General features: G+C 53.8%; 1 protein-coding gene across 1 annotated transcript in view; it reads right to left on the reverse strand.

Moving 5' to 3' along the window:
* Positions 1-18,749, reverse strand: part of SKAP1 (src kinase associated phosphoprotein 1) — a 158,498-nt gene that overhangs the window by 12,148 nt on the left and 127,601 nt on the right. Inside the window, exons 6-11 of the mRNA XM_072885904.1 lie at positions 17,757-17,840; positions 16,130-16,254; positions 15,323-15,386; positions 14,380-14,541; positions 8,643-8,705; positions 2,343-2,455 (exon numbers count right to left, since the gene is read on the reverse strand). Of these exons, the coding sequence (XP_072742005.1) occupies positions 2,343-2,455; positions 8,643-8,705; positions 14,380-14,541; positions 15,323-15,386; positions 16,130-16,254; positions 17,757-17,840 (611 nt within the window). The remainder of the gene's footprint in view (positions 1-2,342; positions 2,456-8,642; positions 8,706-14,379; positions 14,542-15,322; positions 15,387-16,129; positions 16,255-17,756; positions 17,841-18,749) is intronic.

The raw sequence follows: 18,749 nt of genomic DNA on the forward strand, positions 1-18,749 counted from the left end.
AGCCTCCTGCCCAGGTCTGGGGGGACGATGAGAAAAGCCCTTGACAGTGGCGTCCCCTGGACTCCCGACATGGCAGCGAAGGGACCGCTCCAAGGAGGGATGCAGCGGGCGACGATGCTGCCCTTGCCCCGGGCAGGACCACGCATCCCCTCCGCCGCAGCATCCCCCACCCTCCCCGTGCCCGCAGCCCCCCGGGCTGCCGAGTCCCCCCCCAGCTACTGATGTCCACTAACCCCCAAATCACTTTTCCCCGCTGTTGATGCTCGAAATGTCAGACAGGACCCGAGCAGCAGCCGGCGTGTGTTTCAAAGACACCAGATGGATTTTTATATTAGCTCCTATTTCATGTTCAGACAGAGCGACCGCACCGCTAAAACGGCAGCCTCGATGCTGCCGAGTTTGCTTCTGAGATTAATTCTGCGAAATTAATTGGGACAAGATTGAAAAGGAAATTAAAATGCAGCTGAGTGAACAGGCTTTTCAAACACCTTTCCCCCCCTCCGCCATCTCCCTCCTTTCCCCCCCCCCGGCCCCGCGCTGCCTCTGTTCTGCGGCGGCCGCGAGCATCCGTCGCGCAAAGTAATTTACGGCGGAAAAGCTCTCAGGACCGATCGGTTACGTGTGAGGAAGCCAGCACAAGAGTCGCAATCTGGAGCCACTGAAGAGAGCGAAAACCCTGCCGTGACTCCAAGCTGTGTCCCCGAGCTGGCGCGGGGGGGACCCCAACCCGCTCGGCCGTCGGCGGGACGGACCGAGGCACCAGCAGCGGCCTGAGCACCGAGGGTATCGCCCCCAGGGATGGCCGTGGGTTGCTCCTGGTGTCACCTCCCCGGATAAATGAGGTGACGAGCTGGGGCTGTGGGTTCGGTGCCCGGAGCATGTCAGCCCCATCCCGGGGGGCAGCGGGTCACTAAATGCTGCTGTAAAGTGCTTTGAGATCCACAGACGGGGAATTCTCAGCCTTCCAGAAAGGGATGGTGAAGCCCAGATGCAAAGCTGCTCTCTGCTGCTGCCAGGGATGCAGCTGCCTCCGCGGGGACGCGCGGGAGCTGCCCTCAAAGATGCCAGCGAAAAATGTCCCTGCCACGCCGGCTGCAAGCCTTCGGGGAGGCGGACGGTCAGCCCACGCCGGGCCTGGGGCTGCCGCAGCACCAGCGGTGCCCAGCTCGGAGCCTGCAGGAGTGAAAGGGTCTGGCCTCGAGGGCTCCGATGGACGGATCGATGGAGAGGCCTGACGCTGCCGCCGTGGCTCTCCTGCCCATCATTGCGGCATCCGATCACCTGTGTCCACCCCGGGGACATCCTGTGGTTACCGCCAGGATGCGAAACTAAATCTGATTCTTTTTCTCAGCTATAAAACGTTGCCTTGGTCTTAACAAGCCTGAGACTTGGAGGCGTTCTTCATCTCCAAAGGTCTGTACCTGCCACGCACCACCCTTCCCTGAATCGGGTCCACTGGACCTTCCCTGAGTGGGTGCCCCAGGGCAGACGGGGCACAACCACCGAGTTCATCGCCGTTCCCGTGCCAGATTGGGGTGCAAAGCGCATTGCAAAACACCATCCACGCCACGCAACCCCCCCCCAGGTTCACCCCTGTCCTTGGGGTGCAAAGTAAGTGCATTGCAAAACAAAGTGCAGCCCCCCCACGTTCATCGCTGTTCCTGCACCGCATCGGGGTGCAAAGTACCTTGCAAAACACCACCAACAAAATGCAACCCCCCCGCCAAGTTCACCGCTGTTCCCATACCATATCGAGGTGCAAAGCACGTTGCAAAACGTCACCCGTGAAATGCGACCGCCCCAGCTCATCGCTGCCAGCCGGGGCCACCGTGGTCTGGCAGGGACCGGGTGGGAGCCAGGGCAGAGACCTACGGGGACAAGCGGGACTGGGAGAGGGTCACAGGCACGGGTGGCTCTGCTCTTGCCCCCGCAGACCTGCTAATGCAAACACTTAATTTATTCACCTGCGTGCGCTTGCCGAAGGGAGCCCTGGTCACACCCGGCTGAGCAACTCAATTACCCCTGTAATACCTGAGCAACAGCACGTAGAGCTTCCATTACCCCGAAAAAAAATAAAAATAAAATAATCTCGCTTTGGGGCATTTGAAATGTCACGTGTGAAGTCAAGGGGTACGGGCAGGAGTGGCATTGATGGGGCAGTCATGGAGCGGGGAGCAGGATGCCGGGGTCCCCCCTCCACTCCATCCCGCTCCCCCCTCCGCTAAATTGCTAATTTAACTCTGCTTTGGACCTTGATTTTTACCAATTTCATCAGCTCTTGACCTTGCAATTGAGCCCCAGCCCCACGATGATGAACACGGGGCTGCCGGTGACGCTCTTACCTTGCTTAGGATGTAGATGAGGTCTCCGCGGTGGAAGGAGAGCTCATCGGGATGCTCGCTGCTGCAGTCCCACATGCCTTGGTAGTAATTGGCATAATCTCGCTGGGGACCTCCTGGGGAAAAAAAAAAAAGAGAGGCCAGGGTGACAGGGAATTATATGGGGAAATATTGGGGTTGCGGGGTGGGGTGTTGGGGGACAGGGGCTGGTATTTGTTGGGGAAAGGAAGGAAATGGTGGTGGTATTAATTTCGCATTTCAATGAAAAGGCAGAGGCCAAAGAGGTGCTGCAAGAAAAAGGGGCTGATCAATAAATAACTGCAACATCTATCAGTAAATACACATAAACACATTGATAAATGTTTCTGTTTCAGAAGACCCCGAATTAAAGCCGTTTACTACGAATCACAAAGGGAACCAAAGATGCCTTCCCTCTCTCCCAAGTCCCTCATCTCCTCTCAGGCTCAAAGCAAGCTGTCCCCGAGGTGGACATCCGTAAACCTGGTCAAGAGGGGACACGAGGCACCAGCGCCAGCTCTGCTGGGCAGTGTCCCCACCACGGTGACAGCCGTGCCACAGGCCACGGACGAGGAATACTGTTAATTAACATGGGTATTTGCACAGGGCCTCTGGGAGCATACTGCTGGGGAAGGTGATAGCCAAGTTTATTTATTAATTAAAGAAGCCAAGCAGGGGATTGCAGTCAATGGAGCAGGGCCCACTCAGCAAGAAAACAGCACCGACTGCTTGACCGGGAGCGCCCGGAGCAGGACCAGGGATGGGAGGAGACCAGGGAGCAAACATCTGCCTTCACCCCCCATTCCTGGGAGGTCAGAGAAGGTCCTAAACCTTCTATGGCATGATACAACCCGATAGCTCAGGTCTCGATCACAGAATCACAGACTCACAGAATCGTATAGGTTGGAAAAGACCTTTAAGATCATCGAGTCCAACCGTACACCTAACCCTGCCAAGCCCACCACTGCACCATGTCCCTGAGCACCTCATCCCAACGGCTTTTAAATCCCTCCAGGGATGGCGACTCAACCACTTCCCTGGGCAGCCTGTTCCAATGCTGGACAACCCTTTCAGTGAAGTAAAATTTCCTAATATCCAGCCTAAACCTCCCCTGGCGCAACTTGAGGCCGTTTCCTCTCGTCCTAAAATCTCGATCTTCCCATTGAGCTGTGAGTTTGGGAAGGCAGAGCCTTTGCTTGATGCCTGTGATCACAGTCTGCTGCAGAAAGGGAAGGGAACCTGAGCCAGCAAACTCTATTTTTTTCCCCCTTTTTTTTTTTATTGGGAGGCAAATGATCTGTTTGCTGAAAGCCGTGGGTTTGGGCTGGTTGGAGAACCGTGCCAAGGCTGGGGACTGCCCCGGGCTAAATGTGCTCTTGGGTTTTCTGGAAAATGTCACAGCAGCATTTCCAGAATGAAACATTTCCATCTTTGCCATCTCCGAACGGCATTTCCCACCCCAGAAACTGGCCCAGAGACCAGAGTCACCACGAAAGGTCGGTCCCCATGGCGGGGGCAGAAAGCATCCCGCCTCGCGATGGGACCAGACGAGCCTGATGCCAAGGTCTTGCGGAGCCCCACGACCGGAGGAGATCCTGCTCTGCCCAGTTTGCAGACTGGGGAAGTGACTTGTGCCAGCACATCCAACAGATCCCTCACAGCATCAAAAAACCACTCAAAACCCCCAGATTCCCAGTTTCAAGCACACGAGATGACTGTTAAAACACGCTCCTGGACCACAGGCTTCAGGCAGGAGACTGCTCTGACGGCCCAGCACCAAAGTGGGGGTGAACCCAGATGTCATGACATGGACATCTCCACGATGTGACCCCCGTGGACAATTAAACCCAGTAAAACCGCATTCTGCGGGGGGGGGATTCAAGCACCAGAGCTGTACCAGCGATCTGTGCTGCTCTGCCACGTGGCTGAACCAAGCCCAGAAAGCATAAATAGAAAATAGCGAGCACATGTTGGAGGAAATGTTTCTAATATGGTATAAGGGACCGAGTGATAAGGGTGCATCTGGAGTACTGTGCCCAGATTTGATCACCTAAATATGAAAAAGGACATTACAGAGATGGATAATGGCACAGCAGGGAGGAACCGGAATGACTCAGGGACTTGGGGAACTTAAATAGAAAGGCTGGGAAAAAAAAAAAGTAGGTCTGCATCCTTTGGAAAGTATTAAAGGGGGAGCACACAGTGGCGAGGAAAAGATTGTGAAGGGAATAGAAGGAGTAGGAGCTACTGAGTTATTTAAGCTTGTGCTAAGCGCAGGAACCAGAGGTTATGAACTGGAGGCAGAGGAAATATCAGGGCGTACGGGTGCTGAGCAGGAGGACGAGGCAAGCAGCAGCTTTGGTCGGAGCCAGCAAATTGTGTAATTAACACAAAAGGTCGTTACGGGAGGGTGTGAGGACAACATCACGATGCAGGGAATAATCCGGTACAGGGGGACGGCGCTTTGCCCCGACCTGCTGGTGTCCCCTGTGAGACGAGGCTGGGGAAAGGCTGCTTTCGAAAATACGAAAATACCAATAATTCTGTGGAGCATCATCATTAATGTGCTGGCAAAGAGATTTAAATATTAAACATAAAAGAGATGCCCCGCATCAGCCTCTGCTCCTCGCCGGAGTTCTGCTCTGTGTCACTAACGTATTGGGAGGGGAAGGGGGTTTGGGTTGAGATGGAAAATACATCTTCTTACAAGATGTTTCCAGAGCCAAAAGTGCCCGTTCTCACCCCAGAGCTCCCCCGGGACAGGGACCCGGGCGTCTCCTCGCCCGCGGGGAGGATGCTGCCGGGAAGCTGGAGTCAGCCTCGTCTCGATTGTCCCCCATTTACCAGGAACGCTGGGGAGGTGCCTCCCTATCCCGCATCTGCTCCTTCCTGCTTATCAAAGGAACAAGAGGAGCTTGGAGGCACCTGGCCACCCTGTCAAGGAGCGGAGAAAGGAGAAGCCGTTGGTAAAACAGAGACTTTGCAGAAGCCGTGCGCACGAGCCTGGACGTGATACTCTGCGAGGACAAAGGGAGAAAATTTTCCAGCCCATGGGAAGGTTTGTGCTCCTAAAGGTTTGTGTATTTTTTCCAACTACGTCAGCTGGTGGGATGGAAGGTCTCACCCCTCCCTCCAACCCTGCCTTCGAAGGTCAGAACTAAATGCATCAGATGAGGAAGATGCCTCGCGATGAAAGTGCGGTCGGGCTCTGCGCTTCGTTCCCAGCCACAGCTTCAAAAGCAGCAACGATGTTTGTGCCAGCTATCAAGAATATCTTGTTAAAATTAAGACCCTTTGCAGAAAAGGGATCCTGGCTCCCATTTTAGCACTTAAAGAAGGCCAGGCAAGGGAGAACGTCACCCTGCAGCCTCCACAAGGGACGGTGGGTGTCCACCGTCCTCCTGACCCACCAGCTCCAGGCTGGGTGGGATGTGGGTCGGATCCAGACAAACCATCCTGGGACTCCTGCATTATCCTGCATTAATTCTGCTCACTTTGACAGAAAAGAGGTTCTGTTTAAAAAGCCCCAATGCCCCGTCTAGACATTTAAATCTGCATTGGGGGCAGAGCCGTGATTGCAGCGCGAATGATTTACACTGATGTAAGTGGGACGAGAGCCTGCTCCCATGTTTATGGGCCTTGGGGTCATTAAGAAAACCAGCCAAATGTGACAACTGCATCATTTTCTTCTGCAGCCTGAGCAGCCCCGAGCAGGGGCTGTGGGAGAGGCACGATCCGCCCCAACCCCTTTGCTTCGGGCGTGTTGCTTCAGAAGCCTGTTGATGCTGAAACCTAATGACAACCGTCTGCAGCTCAGGGCTTTTCACTGCTGTGCTCACGCTAGGTGAAACCTCCTGCCACGCTAAGCGCAGGGGACTGTGACAGGAGGCCGGCTGCGAGGCTTTTTTGTTTTCAAAGTAGAGGAATTTTGCTCTGTTCATATGTGACTGGTAAGCTCGCACTGCAGCAACAGCCCCGAAGCCCGTCCAGCGCAGAAGGCAGGGATTAAGCAGCCTTGAGCGGAGCAAATGGGTGTCTTGGCAGGAGCAGCCTGAAGCTCCCAGCTGGATTTGCTGTGCTGCTCCAGCATCGCGGCATCCTTGTGGTTCTTAGAAATTAGAAACAATAGTTTTCCATTAGCCAAATGCTCATTTAGCACTTTGGCCGTGTGATGTAATTAAGAAATAGCCCCGTCCCTCCCTCCCTGCAGCCCGGCCCTCTGCTCAAGGACTCCTCTCATCTCTGTCTCGCCCTTGGTCCAGTTGGACAGAAGGACAAATTACCAAGGCAAAAGGCACGAGGGCTGGGGTTCCTGGCGCTGCGATAACCTTTCCCTCTTGAAACGCAGCCCAGCATTTCAGAAGCAAGAGTCTAATATAATATTTTGTGTAAAAACAGACACAGGACTTAAAGCAATCATGACAATGCTAATAACTAAACCGGTTCTAACGATTAACAACAATTACAACCGCCAGGCAGATGCTAATGAGTACGAGCAGGGTGTTTAAATGGCTGGCAGGGTTGTGACAAGCGAGAGCCAAAATCCTGGGGGTGGTCTTGGGGTGCGGGTTCATCATCACCTCTGGCACCAGCGTGCCACGGAGCTGTGCTCTGCACCCCACCGACCCCCACCTCCAGCTGGAAAACCCACGGGGGAGCTGCTTTTCTGCCACCTGGTCCTTTGGATGTTTAAATGCTGGGGGCAGTTGTGAAAGGCAAAGAAAAACACATGTGTGTGTGTGTGCGCATATCCCAGCGCCTTCTGCTTTCCTTACCCTGTGTCGAGGAGTCTCCAGGAAAAGCGTGCGGTCCCGCTTTACGACCGCAGAACAGTTTATAAAGCTCGGGACATCGTTTTTTTCTGAGCTCTGGGTGCTGGTACCAGCTGCAGCTGCCACATGCTCCAGTGGCCAAATAAGTCATCGTGCCGGGTGGTGGGAAACAAGCTCCGCAAAACCATGAGAAGTGGAGAAACGCTGACTTGCTCCTGTCCCTGCAAGCAGCTGGGACTCAACCCTGTCTGTGCTACCAAGATTTCGGTAGAAACAGGCCTGAATGCCCTCCTGGGCTGGGGACAACTGCTCAGGAAACATCCAAGGGGGGTTGAGGTTGGCCAAAGGGCTTGTTGGGTGTTGGATCGGGCTTTCCAGAAACACCAGGCAGCTGGGCACGGGGGCTGTCGGACCGCTGGGAAAGGTAAACCAGCTGAGCAATGCTCGGGGTGCTCGTGCGCTCAGCGGAGCACAAGCATGCGTGAAGCTGGTTAGGCCACCATCCACAGCATCCAACACTGAACTTCTCCAGCCTCCATCACCCAACAAGCGGGATGCTTGCTGCGGGTCCCCAGCCGGACGGGCACCCTGCGAGCCTGGCATCACCGGGGCAAGACCATCCTCTCCAAGCTCCAGAGCAGGAGGACGGTGCGGGAAGCCCTCCCGAGCCGGGCTTTGCCAGGAGGACATGTTTTCCCATGCAGCGAGGAGCGAGCGGGGTGGCAGGAAGCCCCCAGCCAGTCCAGCCCCGGCCGCTCAGACACAAGCGCTGTTTTCCTGCGCTGGGGCAGAAGCGGCAATGGAAAGCGAAGCAGGTGGGACCGGGGAGGAAACAGATCTTCCGCTCCCGTCCCACGGTGCGGGTCCTTAAGGAAAAAGCAGGGGTGGGGACCCTGGTGACCATGGCAGGCTCTCGGGCTGCCGGTTCCAGGCGGGCGGCACTGGTTCCTGGGGTGGTGGTGTGCGTCCTTCCGGCTTCCCGGGCTGAGATCCCTCCCTGCAGTGGCTTCCTCTGGGCCATGACTCGCTTCCTGCCCTCTCTCCAGGCTGTTTCTGCCCCAGCTCCTTTCCCCGGCCCCTCGGGATGCACCAGGAGGGCTGGCTCCCTCTCCGCAGTCCCGAATGGGATGAGGGACAGGGACGGGTGTGCCTCCATGGGAGATCCATCGGCACACGGATCTCATCAGGCAGGAGAGGGGACAGATGTTGGGTCTCCTCCGTGGAGAGCTGACTAAGGCCACCTCCCATGGGGTGCCTGTCCAAAAAGGAGAGGCATCGCCCATGCCCGTAGCATGGAAAAGATGGGGAGAGCTCCCCAAGCTTGAGTTGTCTGAACTCCACCAGTTGCAGTCTGCTCTGTCACCCATCAGTCTGCTCTTGGGGACCCTCCCATCCTCCACATACCCCTCCATCCCCACCCACACCCCAGGACGCTTGAAGACAGCCGGACTCAGACCCCCCCCACCATGACCTGAAGGTCCTTTGGGTTGGCCAACGTAGCGTGGGCTCTTACCGCTTCTCTGTCTGCTCCCGGCATCCTCGCTGTCCTCCGGGAAGGGGGGTTCCAGCTCCTCATCTGGGTGGGAAACAGAGCAGAGACGTCAGGGGAAGGGCTGTGAGCGTTACTGCTGCACCAAACCCCCAGGCAGGCAGAGGGCTGCGAGATCCAACTGTCAGAATAATAAATTCCCGGCTTAATTGTGAAGAGTGGAAGGGAGGAAGTCACAGATAATATTTTAAAACGTGTTGCATAAAAATATGAATTGTTGTTAACGCTGGTAAAAACAAATCACTTATTATAGGCTCATAAATTTAGGCAGTGCTTTGCTGAGTGCCCTATAGGAAGAGCTGCTTCCTGTGCAGGACTCGCGGCCCAGAGAAAACGAGACGCCGAGGAGAAATGCCAGGACAGAAACGCGAGGAAGGATGGGGGACAGAAGCAGAAATTAGGGAAGAGAAAGAAGACCCCAGGCAGCGGAGGGCAGGCAGGCTGGCATGGCTACGGCGGACGGAGAAAGAGGATGCAAGGAAATAATGAGAAATGATACCATGGAAAAGGTTAAGGGCAGAGGGGCTGGAAGTCACAGGGAAGCCCTGCGAAAATGGCTAGTGACTGACAGGAGCAAGGATCTATACACAAATAAGTTTAAATAAGATTATTTAACAGCAAACCTGGGACAACTCATCCAGCCTGAGCTGCTCTGGCTGCTGGGGTGCGTTGGGTGCACAGCACCCACGTTAGCCGCCGTCCCAGCCCAGGCTTCCTTCTGCAACCATAAAGACTAGAAGCCACCTCATAAAATAATATAAATAAAACTCAATTCTGAAACGTTTCAGAAAGTCAACGCTCAGGCAAATTGCTCATCTGCACCTCTTGCACTGCTGCTGGCAAAGGGCTCTCGGGGAGCACGGGACAGCCCTGGCACGGCCAGCCCAGTGCAGAAGAGGTGTCCCTGTTGCATCTCAGGGGACACGACTTTGCTGTCACTTTTAGGCAGAGGCAACAGAAACCAAGCCTGGGTCTTCTGCTGATCCCACGGCACCTGATCGCAAGGCAGCGACGTGCTGCTGCTGCTCGGCGCTTTCCGAGGCCGCGGCCGCAGCCCCAGCCGTCTCTCCCACTCGGCGCTGATCAATGCAAACCAGGTCAGACCTCCGCTGCCAATTACAAATTGCATCCCAAGTTGGAGGGTCACTGCAACTGCTCCCCCATTAGACGGGAAGCTGCACCAAAGATCTTTTCTAAATAAATCAGACTTTATTGTAAAACTCGGCCACTGACGAGACAGAACCTCATTAGCATTGATTTTAAAATAAATTATTGAAACAGGCTTTTGCCTGCTCTTTGCATTTGTAAAAGAGAACATAAATGTATTTGTAACAGCACTCTCCCCCCATCATTCCCACGCACGCGCCCCAAACCCTCGCATCTGGATTCCTTTATACTTTAACCAATGGCACCAAATCTTGGCATGAGATGGAGGGCAGTCAAACCATCTCCCGTGCCTATGAAAACCCCAGAGCCATCCTCCAAAGCAGGGCAGCATCCTTCCCCCACCGCTGCGGATGACACCTGCACCCGGGGGCTCCCCAGGGCCACCCCCACATCCTACCCGTGCCGTGCACACCCCTCCGGCTCGCATCTTAGCCTGCATCCTGCAGGCACTGCTTCCATCCCCGAGCCAGCCTGTCCTCGGGAAACCTCTTTCCAGAGCCTTTCTCGCACCTCCCAACATGCACACGCGCTCCTTGGGAAGCGTCAGCCCGTGCCGGCACAGGAAAATACGTGCCGCGGAGGAAACGCTGCCGCTGGGTTTCCAAGATGAGCAGAGCTGCGTGAATCGTGCGCACGGAGGGCACCGGCACTGCCGGCTCCTGCCTGGATGTGGTGCTGGGCGGTCGTGGGTGCCCCGATGATCCTGGGGAGATATATCTGCCCTGATTCCTCCTCACTTTCCTGGGAGCCCCCCCCCAGATTGCAGAGCTGGTGCCCCTTGCTGGCACAGCTAATGGGGAGTCACATTTACAGCCCCTAACGAGCTCAGGCAGCTCTGGGGGGTCCTGACCCCTCGCCCCATAGAGAGCTGCTGCTGCCCCACATCCGCGCTCTCCGGGAGCCACGCAAGGCTGCCAGGCAGGGGCTGGGGAGGCATTCCAGAGCAGGCCCCTCTCCTTGACCCACCTTGGGCCATTTTACTCCATATTTGATGGAATGGGGCATGTTCTAACCAGAAATCAAAGCCACAGACCCCCTCTCTGTTTGCATCGCCCACCTGAGACATCAGCTAGGCAGCTGACTGCTCCACGGCTTGGACAAGGTGCTCTCCCATGTCTCAGTCCTCTGTGCCTCAGTTTCCCTTTCTTTAGAAAGCCCCTGCCCTGCTGACCACTCACTCCGTGCCTTTTGCAAAAGGTGCTTGGAGGAAGACCCCGGTCCCTGCTCTGCCCGGCGCGCTCAGGGCTGGCTGCCCTGCAGCGAGCTCTTCGAGGCTGACGTGCTGCGAGGGCCGTGATGGACAGAGCCTTTGCGGAAGGAAGGGAGGAAACTCGCATGGGATTTTTCTCAGGAAAACACGGTGGGGAGGCAGCTGGCTGGCACGGCTTCCCCTCGGCTGGCAGCAGCCAGCTCCGCTTGCCCTCCTGCACCCCATCTTCTCCTGCGAAGCTGCAGCGGGGCCACCCCCAGCCTCTCCCTGCCCGCAGCACGGGTGCAGACGCCCTGGTACGGCCTTGGCGAAGGCACTAATCCCGGGGTGCTGCTGAGCCCTGCCTGCACCGTGGCTTGCGCTGCGGCACGCTGGCCCCGGGCACAGTCCTTGCAGATTTTGAGCTGTGTGATTCATGAACGGGGCCCACCGGGACGTGACAAGCTCCCCTCCACCCCCCAGCCTGTTGCAGCCAGGTGCTTTTCCCAGTCAAGTCAAGTCTGGAAGCGATGCTCTGCCTTCCCAGGGCCTGGGTGTTTGATCTCAGCCAATATCTGGATTTTATAGTGATGAATCAGAGGGAAATGCTGAAAAATGCATCTCCTGGGGGCTGTGCTGTTTCCCCCTATGTCACCTCCCTGTGCAGAGCATCACAGCATCAGCCACACCACCCTCGGGAAAATGCCTTTACATGCCCGTGGGCAACCCTGGGCACCCACACCCGGGGTCCGGAGCCCCACAGCAGCCCCCAGCCCCAGGCATGGCCCAGGAGCTGGTGGGCTGTGCACCCCACCGCTGCACCGGCGCAGCCTGGGCGTTGGGCAGATTCTCAGAGGAGCTGTGTTTTAATGTAGCAATTTGATTCAATTTTCCACTCTATAAAATTACCCATCACTGCTCGTTGCTTCCTAACAGACACCTTCACTCTTAATTTAACAATCCTATCGAATTCTGCCAGGGAAATTGGAAAAATTTATCACCTGTGAAATTTTATTTTTCCTTGGTTGTATCTGTTTTTGTAAAACTTCATTAACAACGATGACTTGCTGAGGAAATTATCTCTTCATCTCTCCCCCCTTTCTTTTTTTCCCTCTCCCTCTTTCTCTCTCTATTTTCACTTGGGACACGAGGGAGGCAGCTGGGCCCAGAGGAGACCCCAGCTTGGACGGGGACTTTCCCTGTGCTTGCTGGGGGGTCCCAGGGGTGCGAAGGGCCTGGGGGGACACAAGTTCGGGGCAGAGCAGACCTCTCCTACCTGCCCCTGAGCCCTCCAACTGGTTTCCCACCGCTCGCACGCTGGGCATCTGCCTCTACAGCAACGTGCCACCACCACCTCCCTTCAACCAGGCACAGAACTGGGGCGTGCGGGGGGCGAGAAACTTGCCCAGACGGGAGAGCTGTGGCTTTGCTTCCCACTGGCAGCATCCTGCACGGTGTCCGAGCTGCGTCCCTGCGCGTCGGCGCGATTCCAGCCACGGGCGGCAGGCAGGATGCTTGATGGCTGGAGGGCAGAGGCGATGCGGGCAGAGGTAGCTGTCCCGCAGCTCCTGCCCGCGCCTCGGCTCCGTGCAGCCGTGGTGCCGGAGGCTTGGCCGAACCCCAGGGACAGCAGTCCCCGCGTAGCAGCAAAGCCCCCGGGATGCCCACGCGTTGGGGCCAAAGGATACCGCAAAAGCCCCGCTAAAGCAAGGGGCTTCAACCTTGGTGTTTGCAAGGTTTGGGCTGGCTGGCAGCCCGAGACGCAACCCTTTGGGCTACCTCAGGAACCTCTTAGCAAGCTTTTAAGAAGCTGGAATGGGCAGGGTAGGGAGCCCAGTAAAAGCCCATAATTAAAGGAAGGGTTTGGCTGGGATGTTCCCTCCTCTACCACGATGCTCTGCAGCTCCAGCATCAGGGCACCGACCTGTGCGGGGGAGCAGGAGCGCAACATCCGTGGGGACCGAGGGCGAACCTGGCTGGCAGGGTCGGCTGCAGCTCTTTCAAGACACTACATCCCGGAGCGGGGGCAACGGAAGGGTCCGTCCCTAAATCAACCCTGCGCAAGCTCCTAGCAGGATCACCGTTAGCCACATGTGGAACAAACCTCACATCTAATATCTGCTCTGTAGTCAGTGTTGGCAGCCGCAAGGCGGCGAGGAGTCGGGCACAGCTGCCAAAGCAGCCAGGGATGCTGAAAGCCCTCAGCCTGACAGACCATCAGCGCTTCTCACATGCCAGCCTGGGGACCACAGCGCGGAGGCTCCTGCTGAGCTCGGGGATCACTGTAGGTATGCCCGGAGGAAGAGAAAGCTGCTGCCCAAAGAGCTGAGGATGTAAACAGAGGACAGGAAGGTCAGGAAGGAAAGATGAGAGATGGACAGAGGCTGAGGCTTTGCTCAGGGTTGGGCAGGCAGCCCGCAGCCCCAGCTCCGCTCCCAGCAGCTGTCTGGATGCCACTTGCAAACCACCGAGCAGAGATTTCCTTTGGCAGCAATAACGAGACAAAGATCTCGAGCGCCATAAAACTTTCTGGTGCATTTAATATTTTTTTTTTTTAATCACTACAAATATAAAGTTCTGAAATAAATAAGAAGAAACAAGGACCTATTTTGCATCTCTCAACGCAGACACCAAGGTACCCTGCTCTCGGGGATGGGGTGCAGAGAGCTGGGTGATGCCAAGCGCAGCGTAGAGGCAGAACAGCACACGTGTTTGAATAAGGCTCAGGTGACCCGTTGACCAAGCCCTGGGGCATGTCACACCATGATTTCTGCTATAACGGTAAGAAATGTTGCAGACCGTGTCACCCTCGCAGGCTGTTTGGTTCTGTGCCAGGAAGATTGCTTCTGGCTCCTTTAACCGGCAGCCGCTGCCCTGCTACCTCCAGACCTCGTGCACCGTTAGTGAACAAGCACTAGTTTTTAATGCAGTTATTTTATCATCTCTTGGAAGGCCAGTAATTGTGTTACAGCCATGACTGTATGCCCAGAAGGGAGCATTTTCATCATCTGAAGTCTGATTTTCCAGGTAACACAGCCCAGAGATTCCACTCTCACCAAACTTAATATTACCCGAGCTGAATGGAGCATAACCTCTAAAAGCCGCCTCACCTGAATTTACAAACCCTCTGCCTCACCAGAACAGAAAGGGTTTGCTCTTGTGGTCCATCAACCAGTCTGAACAAAGAAACGGGGTCAAATCTTTGAGTTATGGGCCCATTCAACTCAGCAGAGTCCTAGATGTTCATTCCCATCAACACATTGTGTGGCCAAGGTCTCCTGCCATGTTTGCAGGGCTACGACTAGGGGATGGCTCGGGTTTTAACCTGCTTATTAGGTTGCTCACCTGGCAAAACCTCGTAGATGTCATCCTCTTCCATCTCAACATTTGGCTCCTCCTGATTCAGGGTACTATTGTGGGATGCTGTGTTCACAGAGTCAGAACTGTCCACGTCATTGTAGAGCTCTTCATCCTCCTCATCGCATGGGATGGTGAAGGAGCTCAGGTCTGGCAGAAGAAAGCGAAAGCATGGTGAGAAAGAGCAAGCCAAAGTACCGCTGGATGTTGGTACTTTCAGTGAGTTCAAATCAAGTAACAAAGCCTGCGCCGCTGTACTTCGTGCTCACTATGGACCTTGCAAGGAGTGAACTGTCCCCTTGCTTGGCCCATGAGCCCCTGGTGTAAAGAAAATGGGATGGAAGCTGAGAATAGGCTAAAACAAGGGAAAAGCCCACGAAAGGATGGCAAATGCCAGAGAACAAGGCCAAATTCAACAACTGGCTCAAGGAACTGAGCCTGACCCCATTGCTGGGCAGCTGCCTGTGGTTTCCAGAAGGTTTCCACACACAGGGCTGGGGTCCTGTCTCAGTATTGCTGGTCTCAAACTGGAGCAACTCCAGTGGAGCCAAACCCCATCCTTCATCAGCCAAGGACAGAAGCAGATCTGCAACCTCAGCAGCGAGGAGCGATTCCCACCCTTTTCTTGGGTGACTCTTGCAGCCTTTGAGAGATCACACAACTCTATCCTCTAAAAGCAGCCAAAAGCTCTCAAGTTGAAACCACATGCTTGTGGGCTCCAAACAACCACTTCTTTTTAACCACCTGCTCGAAAGACCAAAGCCCCAGAACCTCTCTTTTTGCTAAAAGGGGATGCTGGACCCCAGCAAGGTCTTGGCAATGAGCACAAGCCCACCCATTGCTGGAGGGAGCAGCCCACGCTGGGTGGGAAGATGCTGCCAGGATCTGCCCAAACAGGGCACGCTGGCTTGGACCAAGCTGCCAGACTCACCCTTCAGGAGGAACTGGATCTGATCCACCCAGTCTTCAGCATCTGCTGGGCTTGGGGCTGTGAACTGGAGAGAGGTTCACCTGTTATTGTGCTGGTTCTTGGAAGAGGAAAAAAATTTGCAGCTAGAATAGGGGATGGAGATCCTGGATCTGCCGTTCTCTACCCTGAGACTTTGGGAGAGCCATTTCACTTCTTTATCTCCCTATTCCAAACAGGGAAACAGAAGCGGAACAAAGCTAGACTATCCCAGAGGAAGGCTGTCAAGCCTAATTCATTAAAATAATTCAGATGAAAACCACAATCCCCACTGAATATACTATACTGACTCTGAACCAAGACTCTACCTCCCAAATCTCCCTGAAGCTCAGGAAGGCTCTCATGCACACTTTGTGGATTGAGCCAGGTTTTTCATTACATCGGTTTTTAGGGTCCCCCCTGGATGCGCAACAAATTGAAGTTTTAAATTTAACCTGGCTCTGAACTGCTTATTTAAAAATGGGCTTTCCAAACCCAATCCTCTACTGCTTCTAACCCACGTTCTCACTTAATCCTTGTGCCCCACAAGTGTTAAGAGAGCCCAGGATCACTCTTGGGCCAAGGGAAGGTCCGTGCTGAGATGACCTGCCAAGAAGGAGAAGCATCAGCACCTTCTGCAGTGCTGCTTGGTTTGTTTTAGCGGGGGGGTTTGGAGATTCACAGCCTCCCTGACCCTGCAGGTCCAGCCTGCACCCCAGACCGGGGAACACGTCCTTTTGTGCTTAGTGCTCAAACCAGCACAGAAGGTCCATTTCTTCCCCCAGTTCCTACCTCGTAGGTGCGTTTGCCAGGGCAGATTAACTCGAAACAGCATCTTTTTCGAGAGTCTTTGCGGAGATGGAAAGCCAGCCGGGCACTATAGTGCTCAATAGAGAAGGTGCCTTTAGGTTGCTTGCCTGGAAGAAGAGAAAAAATGCTAAATCTGGAGTTTGCATCTTTTTATCGAGCTCGCAGTACTGCTGGGTGGTGCAGATGTCCGTTGCCTACATAGGGAAACCGAGGTACCCCGCCTGTAAATGGGAAATGGTCAGAAAAAACCCTTTTGTATAAGCACGCCCACCCCCAGGAAATCCAAAGGGAATATTATAAAATCTTCATAAAGACACAGTAAAGAGGATGCCCTTTTAAGCCTCAAGAGATTGCGAACAGCCAGCGAAAGGTTGCCAGGGTCAGAAGGTTGCATAAGATGAGCCGGTCGTAATGAAGCAGAGACTACTGTGTGCTTGGGGAAATAGGATACCAATGATTATTCTGCTGGTAAGGAATTAACTTGCTGGTGTACAGGAAGAAATACTTAGTGGGGCCTTTGAGAATTGGCCTACAGATCTTGCCTATGCACACACACGGCCGTGTCAGCCAGGGTGGAGAGAGGGAACTTCACGGCAGTCATCTGAGGCGTCTTTATTTACCCCAGCTCATTATTTCCTTATGAATCTTCTTGAGGAGGTGTGGGAGTACGATTCAGGCAATTGCTCTTAACCTTTTTTTGATTTGCAGACACTTAAAAAACTTCCAGGGGTGAGGTCAAGCCCTAGATAAGGATTTCAGCCCATCGATAACAGGTTTGCTTTACTCTGTTGTCTTCTGGAGACCATTTGGAAGATGACAACTGCTCATCCCCCACAGAAACAACCAAATATCAGCCCTTGGCTTCAACACCTACCTCTGCTAGCAGCTCGCTGGGAAAGCCCGAGCGGCTCGTACCCTGACAGGGTGAGCGGAGTTGGGAAGCTTGTTTGGAAACAAAAAGTGCTCAAGATCCTCAGACAAAGGATGTGGAAGAAGGACAAAGACCCAGCTTCATCCCCCCGACCCACTGGTGGTTAATCCCGTCCTAGCTGCAGACTGGTCCCTGTAAGCCAAGGATGTACATGTGTATTTTGTAAGCCGTTTTCATGACGTGTTTCTGGATGGGTGGAACAGAGGAAGGCCGTATATCTAATCATGCCAAACTCTGTTGGAGATATTAGCTGTCTGTTTACATGTACCTGATGGAGCATGACTGCAAAATATTTATATACGCTGACACATGGATTATATACAGTCACTTAGGGGGTTGAAGCCCAGCTGATGGCTAATGGAAAACTTGGTACATCATTTTATTTACACACAGCTCTGTTCCTCTGTCTCTCTTCTCTTGTTGCATACCTATAAAGGTGTTTGGGGGAGGGGAAAAAAAAAAAAAAAGGCAAAAACAAGCCAAGATCTACCTTTCTAGGAGAACCTGCATGTTATGCCTTGATAGGGAATTACAACCTTCCCATGGTTTATGCTTTTCTCTTGTCAGATATTAGCCTGTCCTTCAGCAAGGGCTCTCCCATTCTCTTTTCCAGCCCTCTCCATGCCCTCCACCACCACCCACAGTTTGGGGACCGGAGGCAGATATCTTGCCACTTACTTTTCTCATTGGCGTAGTAGTAAAAGGTCCTTCTGTTGAGGACACACCACCGCTTCTGCCACTCTGACGCAAAAAAGCTGTGCTCTAGAAAGCAAAGGACAGCAAAAGAGTAAAAAATATTAATTTCTCTTCTTCCATTGTATGCTTCAGATGAATATTTAGGGGAAAGAAGAATTTTTTCCCAACAAAATCCTGCAGATTTCTGGCACAAAATTCAGGCAAACAAATTTAGATACAAAACCTCAACCAAGGGAGAGCCAGCCTGTGCTACCAGGCTGGAGCCCCTGCAAGCCTTCCCCAGCTCCCCTGGCAGGCTGGGCTGGGCTAAACTGAGCTGAGCTAAGCTAAGCTGCTGTAACCCTTAGTCCTGCTAACTGAGAAGGAACACAGCTTTGGGTTAAACCTCCCTAATTGAGGTTTAAGCAAATGTCTTTTACTCTGTAATTGGAGCAAGCTACAACATGCACAGGGCCAGTTATACAGCTCAGCTGATGGCCATAAGGAAAAAGGGGCTGTTCTTGCCTCATACCACCTGTCATACAGTAAATAAATCAAGATAAAATCTGAGTGATGAGGAAATAATTTGTGGCTTTCACAAGAGTCAGTAAAATCAAGATAAACCTGAGGCTGACTCACAGTCCTTATCTCAACTTGCTAATGTGTGTGATGCTACGGACTACCTTGTCTTCACCGGGATTTTATCCTCATTAGGTATTGCTCGTTAGAAGGGCACATCTTGCCTTAGAGGACTGGGCTGCTGCTTAATTCAATTTCTGGGTTTTAATCTTTGTGCAGTTTGATGATCTGCAAAAGAGAATAAATGAAGGCTGTGCCCTCCCTGTGTGTATGATGCCTAAGAAAAGCCTGAAAGATTCTGCATGCGCCTACAGATAAATCTGCAGAAAAGATGTATTTTCCTGTTTGTTCTTCATCTGAAAATTTGCATTCTTGGTAATTCCGAGGTGACATCCCCAAACCTTATCTTATGATGTA

The sequence above is a fragment of the Ciconia boyciana genome, chromosome 22, assembly GCF_034638445.1.
Source record: "Ciconia boyciana chromosome 22, ASM3463844v1, whole genome shotgun sequence".
NCBI classification, from domain to species: Eukaryota; Metazoa; Chordata; class Aves; order Ciconiiformes; family Ciconiidae; genus Ciconia; species Ciconia boyciana.